The sequence below is a fragment of the Rana temporaria genome, chromosome 1, assembly GCF_905171775.1.
Source record: "Rana temporaria chromosome 1, aRanTem1.1, whole genome shotgun sequence".
NCBI lineage: Eukaryota > Metazoa > Chordata > Amphibia > Anura > Ranidae > Rana > Rana temporaria.
This window is the reverse complement of record NC_053489.1, coordinates 228,709,859-228,728,480: the sequence shown is the minus strand read 5'-3', so window position 1 is coordinate 228,728,480 and position 18,622 is coordinate 228,709,859. Positions and strand designations below refer to the sequence as shown.

Genomic DNA, 18,622 nt, shown 5'->3' with positions numbered 1-18,622 from the left:
TTAAAAACGCGGTGACGTTCAACACGTACAACGGCAGGGGAAGTTCGATTCCACTGGCACAACCCTTGGGGCTGCTTTTAGTAATCTCATGTTACTGCGTGTTAAGTAAAAGTTTGGTAAGAGACGATTTGCACTTTTCCGTCTGTTACAGCATGACAAATGTGCTATCTCCATTACAAACGCTACTTTTACCGAAGGTGCGCTCCCGTCTCATACTTTATTCTGAGCATGCGCGGGTTTCTAAGCATACACACGAACGTGTTTCTCTTCGAAAACCAGCCCGACGAGGAACATGACGAGGAAATTGAGACTCCCGAAGAGGAAAAAGAGAACTTGTTCTCTTTTTTTTCCTCTTCGAGTTCGACAGTTTTCTCGATGGAAAACATACACACAACCGTTTTCCTCTGCAAAAAAGCTCTGCCACCAAGCTTCTTGATGGATTCTGTCGAGGAAAACGGTCGTGTGTACGAGGCCTAAGAGTGCAAAGCCATAAAATATGAGAAAAGTCACTTAAAAGGCTTTATCGGCTAAAGGATGTTATTTTGTGCCCTTCTAGCATCAAAGAGGTTTCATTAGATTTAGCTTACATTTACCCAGCAGTGAAAGGAAGCATTTAAAGAATAATCCTATAAATCATGTTATGTCACAGAACTGTGAAATAAAAAGTCATACTGAAAAGTCCTTCTAGTCCTTAACTCTTAACATTTTTGTCAGAAAACTTACTAGTGGATATTCTTACAAGTATATGTTCTTAAAATCAAATTATTCTTTATCCTGAGTCGGCCCTTGTAAGCAGATGGTCTTTTCAACCTTCAATGCATTCTATGTCACCCAGCAGAGACATTAAAAGTGAGAGAATCTCTACTAGGTTACACAAAACAAATGCTTCTACAATTAGAAGAGGTGTATGACTTGTTATCCAACAGTGTCCGCCTAAAACAGTATAAGGCAGCTGACATAATATGAGCTTCTGATTAATGTAGCTCAAAAGTTTTATTATGTGATAATGATATTACAAGAGATGTAATTTTTCTGGATCAATTTGTCAATAATTTTTACTATTAATTTTAATGGTTAAAGCATATCTATGGTTAAAATCTAAACCTAGTAATTCAGCATAAGAACCATGAACATAATATGAATACTTTTACAATCAGCAAAACCACTCTACTCTACACACAGGCCTTTCCAACCAGGCTTTTTCAATGATACCAATAACAAAAACTTCCATAAAAACGTAGTTTTTACTGTGCAAAGTATTGTATAAAAAAAAATCAATAAAGCAAAAACGTGTTTATACAGTATGTCTAAAAACACTACAAGATAGGATGGTCCTTGAGTCTAAAATCTCAAAGTGTTTTGTTGAACTACAGGAAGAGGAAAAAGGACCCACAAATCCCCTCACCCCCTGAGATGTTTCCTTATGGAATATAATAGGTATGAACATTATTCAAACCCTACTCCAAAAATACCAGATCCTCCAAAAAAGTTCGATCAAAATCATGAGACAGTACAAACATGTAAGGCAAGTATTGAATTATGTGGGTATTTATTGAAGAGGGACCTAAAGGTGGCTGTTTATGTAATGGAAACCCAGGAGAAAAAATCCACACATATTGGAGATAAGGTAGTGAAGAGCCTCTATTTGGGATTAAAACGGGATGATCCATGTAAGAGATATGGCACATTCAGATGCGGGTTGTGCAATTATTGTAAATACATCACTATCACCACCTAGATTTCTTTACCTAATGGGGACTTATTAATAAACAAAAGTGATGGTATTATATGACAATTGAAGTGGCAATGAGCACAGGGGATGTTTGCATAATGTATTTGCTTTATTGATTTGTCTGAGACATTTTTAATATAATATTTTGTACAAAACTAAGGTTTTATGAAAGTTTTTGATGTTCTATTGGTACCATTGAGAATCCCAGTTCGATTACAAAAATAGAGTTCTTAAATTTTAAATCATATATTAATTTCCACATTGTATTTCAATTATGTTTTAGCCCATATCTAATGTAAATGATCTCAAAGTTTGTAATCATACATTGTAAAGATCCACACACATTTGCTTCCTTGAATTCTGTGACATGTATTTACAAAGCTCTGTGAGTAGGCACTTCTGTGTCACACATTTCAAAGAACCTGCCTTCTGAACTACAGAGATGTTGAGAGGAGGAGATTCAGGAGGTGTAGTCAGAAAATGAATCACTTCTTTCCGGCAGCATGGTACCATGGGATATATAGTCATTAGAAATTGTAGGTAAACAGCAGAGGAAAAGCTGCAAAACATGCAGGATATCCAGGAGATTATGGAAAGAGATGATCAACAGACAGGCAGCACCCACAAAATGAATAAATTACATTTGTCATGTAAGCTTATATTTTCGTTATCAATATGCCTATAGATTTAATGATTGTGCTGTCTCATAGGAGGAAGCACTGTGCATTATAATATTTAATGAAACCAGACAGACTAAGCCAAAATTTCTTTAGAGTCTTAAAGGACAACTTCACTTTGGTGAAGTTGTATTTGAAATCTTCCGTCACTCTTCTCAGTTGAAGCCATTTGCAGCTTCCAACACCACACAGAGGGGTTAATTTACTAAAACTGGAGAGTGCAAAATCTGGTTCAGCTCTGCATAGAAACCAATCAGCTTCCATTTTTTTTTGTCAAAGCTGATTGGCTACCATGCACAGCTCCACCAGATTTTGCACTCTCAAGTTTTAGTAAATCAACCCCGGTCTTTTCACAGAAAAGTCCCTGTAACATCTAACTTGTACTGCACATGCATGTAATCAGCACCATTCCTATGGCTGGGACCATAAAAAAATGAAGATGTCTTTTAACCACTTCAGCCCTGGAAGATTTGGCTGCCTAATGACGGCTATTTTTTGCGTTACGGCACTGTGTCGCTTTAACTGACAATTGCGCAGTTGTGAAACGCTGTACCCAAACAAAATTGACGTATTTTTTCTCTCACAAATGGAGCTTTCTTTTGGTGGTATTTGATCACCTCTGCAGTTTTCATTTTTTTTGTGCTATAAACAAGAAGAGCAACAATTTTGAAAAAAAAAAAAAAAAATACAATATTTTGTACTTTTTGCTATAATAAATATCCCCATTTTTTTTTTAAAAAAAAGCAGATTTTTTCCTCAGTTTAGGCCGTTATGCATTCTTCTACATATTTTTGGTAATACAAATCACAATAAGCGTATAATGATTGGTTTGCGCCAATGTTATAGCAATGTTATAGCGTCTACAATCTATGGGAAAGATTTATGGCATTTTTATGGCATTTTTATTATTATTATATTTTTGTACTAGTAATGGTGGTGATCTGCAATTTTTATCGGGACTGCGACATTATGGCAGACAGATCGGACCCTTTTGACACATTTTTGGGACCATTGACATTTATACAGCGACCAGTGCTATAAAAATGCACTGATTACTGTGTAAATGTCACTGGCAGGGAGGGGGTTAACACTAGGCGGTGATCAAGGGTTGAACTGTGTTTGCTGGTGTGTGTTCTAACTGTAGGGGGATTGGAGTCACTATAGGAGATGACAGATCATTGTTCCTAGCTAGTAGGAACACACGATCTGTCTCTTCTCAGCTCACAGAACAGGGATTTGTGCGTTTACCCCGCAGTGCAGCGGGCGCACGCACACGCTTGCTATCCCCGCTTAAAGGGCCGACGTACAGCTACGACGGCTCGTGGTATCGTGCCGACCTGCCGTAGTATAATGACGGCAGCTGGTCGACAAGCGGTTAAAGGTGTACACACTTATTGTAAAAGAAGATTTAAGTTCTGGTTACAAATCTCATAAGATACTTATTTACCTGTCAGGAAAAGACCAAACAAAATGATTTTATGTCTATGCTGCAGATATTTAGCACTGTATTACCTACAAAGAAACAGTAGTGATTAGACAGAGTTCTCAAGCCTTTCCTGTTGATCTCATGTGCTTCAGAAAAGGTTCACATGAGATGGTTGCCTGATCCAGATGAAAACAGAGGCACCTATCTATGGGTGTATTAAAGGGAAACCATAACAGTTTCCATTCAGATTTATCACACATTTTTTGATATACTGATTTGAATACTGATCTCATTATTTGTGTCCCATTTTATTTTGCAAATAATTGCTGATCTACCAGAAGAGAGAGGAATGCGATGAATTCCTCTCCTTTAACTCATTCAGCTGTGTCTCTGTAATAAGATATTCATCTATTTAGATCTATTCATAAGAGAAAGGCAAGGATGCAAGTAGAAAATATTAGCGATTCAAAAGCAGTATTTAAAATTCCTTTACTGAATTTTACCTATAGGTAAGCTAATAATAAGGCTTACCTATAGGTAGTGTAACTATCTCCTAAATGTGCACCGTTTAGAAGATAGTTACATTACATGCAGCCAGTGACATGACTGGCACATGTGCTCTGAAGGAACTGCCATCCATGCCATTGCTGTGCCGTAAACAGAGGCTCCCGTGCACATGACAAACGTCATCGTGGCTCCGGCCAATCACAGAGCCGGAGCCTGCGAACCCGGAAGCAAGACAGGTGAAGATGGGAACCCCTGCAACTCTGACATCACGGAGCTGGAACAGCTAGCACATTACTAGCACATTATGGGCTAGATTCAGGTAGGGGGACATACAATTGTGTGGGCGTAGCGTATGTTATTTACGCTACGCCGCCGCAACTTACAGGAGCAAGTGCATTATTCACAAAGCACTTGCTTCATAAGTTGCGGCGGCGTAGCGTAAATGGGGCCGGCGTAAGCCCGCCTAATTCAAATGTGGAAGGGGGGGCGTGTGTTATGTTAATGTGTGATGACCTGACGTGATTGACGTTTTTTTTACGAACGGCGCATGAGCCGTCCGTGTACATATCCCAGTGTGTATTGCTCCCAAGTACGCCACAACGACGTATTGGTTTTGACGTGAACGTAAATTACGTCCATCCCTATTCGCGAACGACTTACGCAAACGACGTAAAAAATAAAAAAATCAAAGCGGGAACGACGTCCATACTTAACATTGCGTGCTACTCATAGAAGCAGGAGCAACGTTACGCCGAGGCGCACGTACGTTTGTGAATCGGCGTAACTAGGTAATTTGCATACTCTACACCAAAAACGACCGAAGCGCCACCTAGCGGCCAGCGTTAATATGCACCCTAAGATACGACGGCGTAAGAGACTTACGCCAGTCGGATCTTAGGCTAATGTCGACGTATCTTGCTCTCTGAATACAGAAAGAAGATACGCCGGCGCAGCTTTGAATTTACACGGCGTATCTATGGATACGCCGGCGTAAATCATTGCTGAATCTAGCCCTATGACTTTACCTTGCAGGGGGGGGAGTCCAGCAGTATACAGCCGCTTTAATATTTTCAAAATTTGCAAAAAAATAAATAAATAAAAATGATGAGTAATATATATATTACTGCATTCGGACCTCTTTATTCTAAATTCTAAAGTGACTGACAACACATCATATAAAATATATGGTTTTGTACATATATAAAAACGTTGCAATTTTGGATGGTAGTGGTGCGCTAGCTCTTTTTTAGGTAATGTTTTCTTTTATCTAAAGATGGGAATTCACTCTACATGAAGTTTCCTTCCTTGAACTTAAATGTTTTAGTTATCTCATTACATTTCTTAACATGTTCTGTGGTCAATGGAGGGTTACGGGAAACAAGAAGTATTTTCTACACATTTTTTAGACTCAATGCTTTAGTGTAATTGACCCAGCTGCGTTCTTTATGGAGTATTTATATAGAGCAATAGGAGGAGTTACAAGTCATCAAACTCCATTATTGCTTAATGTGGCTGTTCTGTCTTCAGCTCCCATTCAAATAGACTAAACCTGCAGCCAGAACAACCTCATTAATCAGTAACAGGTTGATAAATGACACCCGCAGTGTTATACGATCTTTGAAACTCGACAGCCAAGAACATGCACTTACTTCTTTGCATGGAAACCTTATTCTTGATGTATTGATTCCAAGAGAATTGAAGCTGGCAGTGCTTTGATATTCCTCCTATTGAACAACCAGTATTATAGATATACTGCCATTTTAAACTAACAAATAGGTTAGCTACCAAAAAACTGTGTTTGCAGAAATATTGTGTGACCCTTGTGTATTTGTAAGATAGAAGATTAACTTATTCCTGCTGATAGTTGACACAGAAAAGCATCTGGCTATTGTTTCTATTGTCATTGTTGTTGTTTTTAGTACTTGGTTACATTAAAGTGAACTTGTAGCGAGGCTACCACTGATCAAGTATTAACATATTCTTAACAAGCAGTAACTGAGCTTAAAGGGGAGTTCCACCCAAAAGTGGAACTTCCACTTTATGGACTTCTAACCCCCTGACATTCCACATTTGGCATGTATCCAGCTCCCACTTCTGCTCAGACCGCCTAGGCGACTCAATCGGAAGTTCTCCTCTACCTTCCTACAATCTTCTGGGACACGTCACAGGTCCCAGAAGATTGCCTGGCCATTAAGAAGACGCAGCACGACTCGCACATGCGCAGTGCGCACACGGCTGTGAAGCCGCAAGCTGTGAGAGCCAGGTGCCCACACTTGTGATGCCAGCACCAGATAGAACCAAGGGTTCAGCGGCCACATCGCTGGACCGTGGGACAGGTAAGTGTGTCTTTATTCAAATTCAGCAGCTACACTTTTTGTAGCTGCTGACTTCTAATAAACACGAAACCGAGTGGAACTTCACTTTAAAAACAAGACCTCATTGACTCCTGCAGCTGCAGACACAGTGGAGTAATTTATTGTTCACAGGTTAGCTCACCACCGGCTGCTTTCCCTGAGCACATGCTCTTTGTTTACATTACAGGGACTGAAGGCTGAAATGCTGCAGGGATGGTGTGAAAGGTGAGCAAAGCTGCTTATGCCTCATGGATGTTAAGAGGTGCTGGCAGAGACTGGCGTAAATATCCCAGCATGTTCCGTGGCCAGGGAGCTGCAGGTGGCAGGTACAGCCACCCATGAAAATGCATGACTGTACGCCCTTGCACTTATGTAAACCTCACCTTTATCGACAGATGTACATGTCCCCAACCATGGGAAAACACAAATATTTTTACCCCAGACCCTGCCTGCACCTCCAAAGGTCCATGTGAATGAGGCCTTAGAGAAAACACTTGAAAAATGTCAGTGTTTTGCTTTGAGCTTTGAGAATGAATTGCTCCAGAGTGCCTGCAATTTACTCAATTCTTGTTACGAATATTTAAATACTTGAAAGTCTATCTTTTTGACCATATTTAATGTTGCACCCATATTTAGAGTGTAGCATATAACATAGTCACAGTCTGCAGTCCCCCACCCCAAACCATCCTTTGATCTATACTGAATCAGAGGGTTCTTCTCCCAGGAGTGCCAAGCACAGCCACGCAAAATTAAAAAATACAGGATCTGTTAATGAAAGACTACCTATCTTCCACTGCGGTAAAGGGGCTTGTAGATATTAAAGGAGACCAAGTTGTGGTGATCTTATTACATCTGTAATCTATTGATGCTTCCTCTTGCTCCATAATTGAAGGTCCACACATTTGTTACAGACCTGGACTGGGCCTGAGCATTGCACTTGGGATCTAATGATTGAGGTTGCAATTCTTTTTACACTCCAATGCAAACAATAGAATTTGCCTTTAAGGTTTAGTGGTGGTTAAAAATAATTCCACTCCAAATACAGTATTCCAGATAAATTTGTATTGTCTGTGTAAACACAAAAGCTATTCTTTCCTCTAGTTTTGTTATTGCTATAGAATTGCAACTCTGAATTATGCTCTTAGGTTATTTTCTGAATGTGAAATCTGAAGGAAAACAAGGAATACAATTGAACATGTAACTCTTCGTCCTATCAAATGTGAAACACAAAGTCAAATTGAATAAAATTTGTTTACGCAACATTTTAAAGTCAGATTCACTGGTTCATATCAGCTCTGCATATAAACTGTTATAACTATTATAAAAAGCCATTTCACAAAACATATTTTAAAAGTCACTGATTTTCCCTTTTATCTTCTCTAGCTACACAGGACAGGTTTGAACATGCATTACAAGGTAAGTGTCTGAAGTTATGCAACCAAATGGAATATGTGCTCTTTAGCAAATGCCAGCAGCATAAATGGAAAGGTCATGTTTTCACCTGTACAATTGCTCTGGCAGTTTGGCATAAATTACCAATGATTGTGTTTTCTCCCACAAATACATATGTAAACAAGTGTTAAAAATCCACCCATCATTAAAAATGATAAGTTGAATGGAAATGAAGATCATAACATTTTTGAATGTGGTCATACTTTGGTAAATAAAATTAAATATTTAAAAAAATGTGACCCAGCATATCCTTCCCATGTTCCCTATTTTCTTGGAATAGGTAGTTTAGTGTGGCACCAGCTTATCTGTTCTGAATTAGTTGAGAATAATACCTCATTGATTTGAGAAACCGACTAAATTCTTCTTGGCCCCCAGTGCAATTAGTCTTGCCAATACACTGTGAGATGTTGGTCGAAAAATGCGTCTCCATGGTGCAGAAATGTCTGCCATGTATGACCACCTTAAAGTGGAGGTTCACCCAAAAAAAAAAACAATTTTTAACATTAGATTGGGCCTAATTACGGGAAGCAGAATCGGGTGTTTTGATTAAAATCAATGCAGTACTTACCTTTTTTGAGATAGATGTTCTCCCGCCGCTTCCGGGTATGGGCTGCGGGACTGGGCGTTCCTATTTGATTGACAGCCTTCCGACCGTCGCATACAGCGCGTCACCAGTTTCGGAAAGTAGCCGAACCTCGGTGCGCAGGCGCCGTATAGCGCAGCACCGACGTTCGGCAACTCGTGACGCACTGTATGCGACTGTCGGAAGGCTGTCAATCAAATAGGAACGCCCAGTCCCGAAGACCATACCCGGAAGCGGCGGAGAACATCTCTCTCAAAAAAGGTAAGTACTGCATTGATTTTAATCAAAACACCCGATTCTGCTTCCCGTAATTAGGCCCAATCTAATGTTAAAAAAAAAAATTCGGGTGAACTCCCGCTTTAAAGTTCTTAAGAGGTATCATCTATGACATTATGGGGCAAAGCTGCCATCATGACTCCTCCATTAAATTGTCAAGTGGATTTTAGGATCTTTTATATGTGATATTTGTTGTTCACAATTCTTTAACAATAGCAGATTTGATTCCCTAAAAAAAAAAAAAAATATATGGTTTTCACATGGCTTATCATAATTCTTGTGCATTTGATGTGAAAATGAATGTGAATTTTTTTTTTTTTTATTAATAAATGGGTCGAAGTCTGAGAATGCAGCCTCTGGGGTTCCTTGTGTAGCACTATCCCAGAAGGAGCTGCTGGTTTGTTTTGGGCGGCATGTTACCTCTATTTCCTCGCCGTCTAGGGTATCAGATGAGAGTTGAGAAAAAGTTCAATGTCCACACTTTAGACTTCTTTTTCTTTGCTTTATTTGTCCAACTTGTTAAAAGAAATAAACGTAGTAGTTGAAGAGGTGGAAGGGTGATAGGTAATAGGTTCAGGTGTATAACTTCTGTTCGGAAACACTCCTGTTTCCAGCAACGCAGCTCTCGTCGCCACTCTAGCCAGAGTGGGTATTGTGCACCTGGATAGGCCTCTCTCACTAACCTACCAGCCAGGACGTCACACGAAATCTTAATCGTAATCTTAATCGTAATATCTGAGACACATTCGTCCAAAATCCTCTCAGCACAGGATTAGGCACCCGGATCTCTCCCGATCAACTTCTTGTGAAGTTAGAACTGACAAGCGACCATCATTCAGCCTTTCAGTAATGGTGCATCCTTCGATGAAGTTCAAGGCCTCTCCTGAGATACCAGCCTCTTGCTCGGTGCTCTCCAAGACAGGTTCTTCATCGAGTGGCTTCCTCCCTCGGGACGGACAGCTCAGGACCACTCTGCAAGCATAGACCCAGTCTGACTACCGGGCCTACTTAGTAGATCACAACCCCGAACCAACGTGGTCCCGGAGCCAAGAACACTTGAACGTGCACCCCTGGCCAGGAGGGCCACACATGGGGGGGGTGGGACGACAGACCCAGGATCGACGACCCCAGACTAGTGATGTCTGTCCCTTAAGTACTCCTCCCCAGCATGCACAGCGGGACGATCAACTCCCTCTGATTGGCTGCTGAAGGGGAACACCCAAAACACCTTGACCTGACTGCTGCCACCCTCGGCCTGGGGCGGTAACAGCACCCCAGACAACAATAGTGGTCACTCACAGTACAGCCATGGCTGGAACAGAGGTCCAAATTTAGTGAAAAATAACACAGTCTGAGTCAACTAACTCTCAGACTACCCTCTAAATTTAAAGCAACGCAGGCTAGAAAGTAGCAGGCTGCTACACTTGTTTACTATAACACTCTATTAAGTAAATACTTACATAATGTATATATAGATAATTTTAAATCATTTACCAGGCTGGGAAGGAGCCCAATATGGACAGATCCCTCTCTTAGCTATCCCGAGTGCTGAAGGGTATGTAGGCAGGTATCAGGGACAACCCTGGTAGGATTTATTTTCCAGTTTGATTAATCAGGTCCAGAGCAATGTAGGTCTCCAGATCATATCCAAATGTTAGCTAAAGCATTAGACATTCTATATTTACACATCTCTTAATACATTTTAAACAGTGACATTAGGGGGCTGATTTATAAAACTAGAGAGTGCAAAATCTGGTGCAGCTGTGCATTGTAGCCAATCAACTTCAGCCTGCTCAATTAAACTTTGACAAAAAAAAAAATGGAAACTTATTGATTTCTGTGCAGAGCTGCTTTAGACTTTACACTCTCCAGTTTCAGTAAATCAACCCATAAGGCCTTGTACACACAACGAACATGTCTGCTGAAACTGGTCCACGGACCAGTTTCAGCAGACATGTTCGGTCGTGTGTACGGCTGACCGCACAGGTTTCCAGCGGACATTTGTCCAGCCGACCGTTTTGCAGCGGACAAATGTTTCTTAGCATGCTAAGAAACATGTCTGCTGGAAACCTGTCCGTCGGACATGTTCGGTCGTCTGTACAGACTCACCGTAAATGTCCGATCGGCCGCCATCCCGCTCGCATGCGTCAAAGTGATTCGACGCATGCGTGGAAGCTTTGAACTTCCAGGGCCGCGCACGTCGCCGCGTCATCGTCGCAGCGACAGCGCGGCCACGTCCCCGCGTATCGTGTATGCAGGGATTTCTGTCTGATGGTGTGTACAACCATCAGACAGAAATCTCCGAGGGGACATGTCCGCTGAAAACGGTCAGCGGACTGTCCCCTCGTCTGTACGAGGCCTAAGTATATCTAAAGCCAAGATCTTTTTTTGTATAGAGTAGGTAAGGATTAAAACCCTTGCCAGTTTTTCCCCCATCTTTGTCCCATTGGGGAGATTTCCCTTCACTTCCTATCTGGTTAATTGGAAATTGGATGAAATCTCTCCAAAGTAGGGGAAATCTCTTCTTAGATAATGGTCACAGCAACAAGTGTCCCCATCAGAAGACTTCCCCTCTATTCCTGTTGTGTTGACAACTCAAAATTTTAGACATTCTCTCATTTTCAGACACAGCAACAGTGGAGATTAGAATAAAATAGAGAGAATGACTGATAGCAGATAGCAACCAGGTTGTCTAACCTTTCCCTACTCTATGCCTATAAACAATTGCAAAAAAAATTAAAATAAAATCACAGCTGTTTTTACCAGAAAGAAATCACATTTTTACAGCATGGTAAGACAATTCAAAAATATATAAAACATTAGAGAATGACCTTTACTGTTCCATCATGTCATCATGCAGAACAAGGACAACAAAACAACACCTTTTTTTTGTTCTCTACGATACCAAGTGCCAAAGTCTTGCCAACAAGTTGTCATAGCAAAGGTCGGAGATGAGCCAGGCAACAAGTGGGTGAATGAGAAGGCAGTTGTCACAGTAAAACTGAAAAATAGACTGTCACAAAGGCTAAATATTTCTTTCTCATTTCTTAAAAAAGAGACCCTATCAGCAGACCATTTATAACAACAAAAATCTTCACTGAAGATTATGGGTCTATTTATTAAAAACATTTCAGGGCTAATATCTCAACATTCACATAAATATCACTATTAATCTCCATAATGTTTGTAATATGTATGAAATGTCAGCTTTTATATGTTGCTTTTTGCAGGTCGAATGTCATTTTTTTTAAAACATTTAATCCTAAAAGAAAATAGCTTTAAAGTGGTTGTAAAAATTAAATAAATAAAAAAAACCTGCAAGACAAAGGCATAATGAGCTAGTATGCATTGCATGCTAGCTCATTATGTATTACTTACCTCAGATCAAAGCCCCTGCAGCTGTCCTCGTACCCCCCTCCGACCGCCGACATCTCGTCCGGGGCTTACTTCCGGGTATTGCAGCTCCGGGGCTGTAATTAGCCGGAGCCACGATGACGTCACTCCCGTGCATGTGCCATTGTTTCATTGCGCATGTGCCGATGACTTCAGCACATGCAGACACAGGGGGTTATCTCCTAAACCATGCAGGTTTAGGAGATATCCAGGGTAGCTACAGGAAAGCCTTAATATATGCTTACCTGTAGCATAAAGTGTGTTCTAAGGGTTTACAACAACTTTAAGAACATTTGACCAGAAGAGGTAAAGAGCATTCAACCAATAGAGAATTCAACCAAAAGCCTCGTACACACAATACGATTGTTGGCAGGGGATTGTCTGTTGACAGACTGTTGTCCTAAAATCTTACTGTTAGTACGCTCCGTTTGACAATTGTTGTCCAACTTTCAGCCAACAAATGTTGGGTGACATGCTAGTAAATTTTCAGTGAACAACTGTTTTTCATCATTTTCTGATGGTCAGTACACAAATCTGTCACACAAAAATCAAAAGTACAAACACGCATGCTCAGAATCAATGCTCACCAAACACAAAATTAGCAGAAGGGGCCCAAAGGGTGGCGCTCAAGAGCTGAAATTCCTTGTAGTAAGTCACTACAATTGTGTACCATTAGTATGCAAGACAAGATCCTGGCAACGCCCTTTTGACAAAAATCAGACGCTCGGTTGGACAACAATCGTATCGTGTGTATGAGGCTTAAAGCGTGATTCCGGGTATAGTTTTTTTTTTTTCTGCAATCCACAATACATTACATTTAATATTATTTTACAATTATCAAAAAAACAAGATCGGTACATAAAACAGTGAAAACACTTACCTGATATCTGCTCAGCGATCTTGTGGCCGTGTCCATGTTAGCTGTGTGCATGAGAAGCCCAGTTCCTGTGTCTTCCTGGATTTCCCTAGAGAGGTGCATGCTGGGATTTTTAGGCACAGTAATGCCCAGAGACTCCTGGGAAATGAGTGTCATCATTTCCCAGGAGGCAATGGGGTCCTAGGACAGGAAGTTGAACCACCGCGTACTAGGGACTAGGCAGATTACGAAATCTGCCTAGTACCAGCCATATACAAGTGAGTAAAACATTTTTTTTTTTAAAGATTTTTTTTTACATTAAAGGCAAGCTGTTAATAAAAAGTTTGTTTTTAGGGTGAAACTCCGCTTTAACACTATAGGTTAAGAACAATTGACCAGAAGAGGAAATATTATGAGGTGGACCTCTGCTAGGTGTATGAAGATTCCTGTGCTCACCACTGACCGTAATGCAGCCATTCTCAATTTAGGGTTGAATTCAATGCAGCAAGAAAATTAACTTTTAAGGCACCAAAACTTTAAACTATTTAAAATTATCCATCTTTATTTAAAAATTGTATATATAAAAACATGGTTAAAAGTAGGTTATTCCCAGATTTAATAATTCTAAGGGTTTAACACTCTACCCCAAAAGAAGTGTGTGACTTGTCCTGACAAGTCGTACCCCATGATTTCCAATGGATACCGTTCATATCTGTGTGACTTCAAAGTTCTCTCTGCAGTACTTTGGTGTGACTTTGATGTGACCTTAGGTCAATAGACCCCAAGATTACACAGGCATTGCCTCAAGTCACGTCCAAGTCGTGCCGAAGTTGTGCCAAAGTCATGGCAACGTCACATCAAAGTCGCGTCAAAGTCGCGCAACTTTCAGGTTGCACAAGTGTGAAAAGGGCCCAAGAGGGGCATTCTTCTCACTGTCCACCAATATACCATAAGGGGTCCACTGGCTCCCAATAAATTAGTTTTAGCAGGGATTTCCCTTGGGGTAAAAAGGTTGGGAAAGGCTGGTGTAACTCAGTGGTCATCGACCCTGTACTCAGGGCCCACTAACAGGCCAGGTTTTATGTATTACCTTGGGGAGATGCAGACTAGAATGCTGCAATCACTGAGCAGGCAATGATATCACCTGTGATGTATTTCAGTTATCTTGCAAACCTGGCCTGTTAGTGGGCCCAGATGACAGGGTTGATGACCACTGTTGTAACTAATTGGATACTGCAGAGAGGAAACTGCTATACAAAATCGACACATAATACAAGTTCGGTATAGTAGTTCAGTCTCTGCAGCAGCTGATTCATTACACGTAAATACTTTTTTACTATGATCATCAGTTCCTTCTAGCAGTAATAATGCAGTATTTTCCTGATTCACTCTTTTCCTAATATAAATAAAAAAACATTTGGCCTGGAGCAAAAATAGCCTATTAACTTTTGTTTTTGCCCCCATTCGCACAAAACAATTGTACGTGTAGTTTCACAGAATAAATAACTGCCATTCTTTATATATGCATCTCTTACATACACCTTTTCTGGTTGAATGTTCTTAGCCTATTGTGTTAACTTATTTTTTGCATTGATCGAATGTGTTTAGGCTATTTTCTCTTGAGATTGAATGTTAGAGAATATTACATTTACCCCGCAAAAGGCAACACGTAGAAATTGACAGTTCATCTATATTACAAAATATTATGGGTTATATTCGTGTCTTTCATGCAAAGCAATTTTTTGTGTTCATTGAATATATTTTATGCATGTAGCTGTAAAATCCTCCCTTGTGTAGACATCCAAAAACCCTGAGACTGGTTTTCAGCACTGCCATCTTAGTTACAATGTCAGCAGCTCCAGCAGGCTGAGAGCCAACACTGAAGTAATACTCTATATTATAAGTAGCCATTCTAAAACAGGATTATGTGAAACGCCAGGGTTCCTCCAGAGCTTGCTAGGGGTTCCCTGAGCTGTGATTGATTGATTTCCCATCTGATGCCTGGATAGTTCTAGGTCCAGCTGAAAACACGATGCCAGTGATCTTTTTAGCTTTCTTGGGTGGCATTCTGCCCATAAATATAAGGCAGAAATTCTAGCCTGATGACCAAAGTAAGAGGCATTCTTGCCACCGACCCTCGATTACTTATTTTTAGTAGGGGTTCCCTAACCCCAGAAAATTATTTCAAGAGTTCCTGTGGGGTAAAAAGCTCATAAAGGCTCTTCTTTAGTATTCTTCTTCACTGCTTCCCCAACTGTTACATACAAGGTTATATAGGTAGGTGGGGGGGAGTAAGGGAGGAGCTGGGTCAGTGCGGATAGTTATTAGACACTCCCAGAAGTGTAGAGGGCTGTGACATGCAATGAGGGAGAGGGCTGTGACAGGGAACTCTCCTAGAGTAGTTTAATTTTCAAGCATGTGAAGTGCAAGTGAAGAAAAACATTTAATGCGAAGAAAAACACTGCAAGTGAGCATGTGATATGTTATTGCTTTGTTTTTTTCCGATTCATCTGGTCAGGGTCACAGTACCTACTGATTTTATTCCGCTAAAAAATGTATGTCTATTTTTTTTACAGTGGCAGAAGCAGCTGCAGAAACGTCTTTAGAAGGAGGAAATATGGCGTTAGCAATATTCATCCCTGTTGTCATCATTTCAATTTTGCTTGGAGGAGCATACATTTATATTACAAGGTAAGTCAGTGATGCAGGCTCAGAGTAGGGCAGAGATGCCATCATCCACACAGTAGCCTTCAACTGGCAGTCCTACTGTCACATTTAACTGACAAAAGCCATTAACACGCACTTGGTGACAGTTCTCCTTTGCTGCTGGAGGCAACAGTAAACAGTAAGGGGTCCCTATGGACAAACATGCAGAGCAACATAATATTTAATAATCAGATTCATTGAAGTGTAACTGTGAAGACATCCTTTTAGGCACCCTTAACCCACTGTCTGAATAGCACTGCACTTAAAGCAGAACTACAGCTAAAACATTTAAAAAAAAATGTGGGTAACGTAAGGGAGGGTTATAACCACTGCCATTTTTTTGCCATTGGGGAGATTTCCCTTCACTTCCTGTCCTATAGCCACAACAGGAAGTGAGAGGAAATCCCTCCAAAATTAGGAACATTCCTAATTGTCTTCAAGTTCACCAGAGCTAGTGTCCCTATTAAAAGATTTTTCCCTCTAGTCCTGTTTTGGTGAAATTTAGTTACAGATGCATTTAAGGCCCCTTTCACGCGGGGCAGACTCCGTTTGGCGGACCGTTTTCATCGGACATGTCCGCTCGGAGATTTCGGTCTGATAGCTGTACATACCATCAAACCGAAATCCCCGCGGACAGAGAACGCGGTGACGTAGACGACACCGGCGTTCTCTATCGCGCATGTTCAATGCTTCCACGCATGCGCCGAATCAATTTGACGCATGCGCGGGATTTCGGTCCGCTGGTTAGACGTACTAACCAGCAGACATGTCCGACGGACAGCTCTCCAGCGGACAAGTTTCTTAGCATGCTAAGAAACTTTTGTCCGCTGGAAATCTGTCCGCTAGCCTGTACACACGATCGGATCTGTCCTCTGAAACTGGTCCGCGGACATGTCCGGTCGTGTGTACGAGGCCTGACAGATCAATGTCTGTCCAGTTTCTGCTCTATGGGAGGTCTGGTGTAAACAGACTTCGCTGTCCATTTACACCAACTGCCCTATGATCCGATCTGCCTAGACTGAAGATCCCCTTCTGTTTGTTTTTAGCAGACTGGATTGAATTGGAGGTAACTGCACATGAGTCTGTTTACACCCACCGCTCCATAGGGATGAATGAAAGGTGTGTTCAGGTTTGCCTGAAAAACTGACAGGCAGACCTAATCGGACCCTTCATGTGAAAGGGGCCTTATGTGCTTTCTCTATTCAGATGCTTTGCAATGCATGGTGCATTGCAGATAAACACTAAAGTACACAGTAGCACTACTGCTTTTAAGATCCAGTAAGCCTTAAACGAGTAATTAAGGGGCCAATCTGGCTAACCTGAGTGCAACCGAATGCAGGCAGGGCCTGAGTAGTCATTCAAACAGCCATCAAGACAAGGCAATCTGGGTTGTCCATCAAGTTGTGTTGGTTCACTCATGCCCAGACCCGGCTTCATGGCTCCAGAACAGTGTGGGCTTGATTACCTTAAACTGGAGTATACTCAATCTGATCTAGCTCTGCATAGAAACCAATCTGCTTCCATATTTATTTATTTTTTTGTTAAAACTTAAATGAACAAGCTGAAGTTAGAAGCTGATTTGCTACCATGCACAGATGCACCAGATTTTGCACACTCCCGGTTTAGTAAATCATCCCTAGTCTTACTAGAACACTGCTGCTTGAAATCTGACATACACCTGTGCAAACCTTTCTTCTCCAGCCCACTCAAAATCGAATCTGTAAGATACGGGGTTAAGCTGTGGCTTTTCAACCATCGCTGCACCAGTCTATACCTTCATGGATGCTTTGTGTGCATGCATCGGTATCAGGTGCCCCTTGGAACTTAGGCAGCAGAGACAAGCTGTGGGTAGTCAGTGCACCAGCAATCTAGAGAGTAGTTCTACTCTGAAACCCGTCCTGTAGGCAGAAAGACATTGCCCCTAATTTTTAGGGATGGGATAGATATAGGTCGCAACAATATGACAAGAGTGAAGCCATGATGTAAAAGAAGGCTGTGTGTGGGTTCTCCTCTTTAGAGTAGAGGCCCAGCCTGGAGTTGTAGGCCTTGGTAACTAGGAAGGAGCTGAGAAAGTATAATGGTAATTGTGAGTACCACAATGCCCCCCCCCCCCACACACACACACACACTAACACACACACACACACACACACACTTTTACTTTACTGGACATTACTAGAGAACCACCTATGGGACTGCTTACCATTTCTATGGACTGCAATGAAGTTACTGTAACAATATCTTTGAAACAGTATTTATTTTGAATGCTATGGATTGTTAAAAACAATATAGTAGGAGTTGTGTGCAGTTATGTGTAGTTTGATGTAATGACTAAGAAATAGTGTTTGGTATTGAAGTTTGGTTTAATATGCACAGCCATTACCTGGGGAACAGCGTGTCTTTGTGTAACAAGTGCAAACCTGATTAGCCTAGGAGCTGGTGGTGACTAACAGAAGAATTTGTCATCCTGGCAGTGAGAAGAAAACTACTCTCACAACAGGAGACAAGCTAGGTGACCTGGGGACCCATAAGCTATGGACGCCCAGGTGTTTAACTGGACTCCTGAAACTTATCCTGTAACCACAAGTATAATGCAGGGACCTGCATGAAAGTGTATCCCAGGCATATGGGAGAGTTGATATATATTTAAATTTGGGGTC

The 18,622-nt window shown here is 41.2% G+C and overlaps 1 protein-coding gene across 1 annotated transcript in view; it reads left to right on the top strand.

The window, feature by feature from the left end:
• The window catches only part of SEZ6L (seizure related 6 homolog like), a 559,496-nt gene that overhangs the window by 519,008 nt on the left and 21,866 nt on the right, over positions 1–18,622 (top strand). The window contains exons 14-15 of the mRNA XM_040351286.1: positions 8,080–8,112; positions 15,833–15,947. Coding sequence (XP_040207220.1) covers positions 8,080–8,112; positions 15,833–15,947 — 148 coding nt within the window. The remainder of the gene's footprint in view (positions 1–8,079; positions 8,113–15,832; positions 15,948–18,622) is intronic.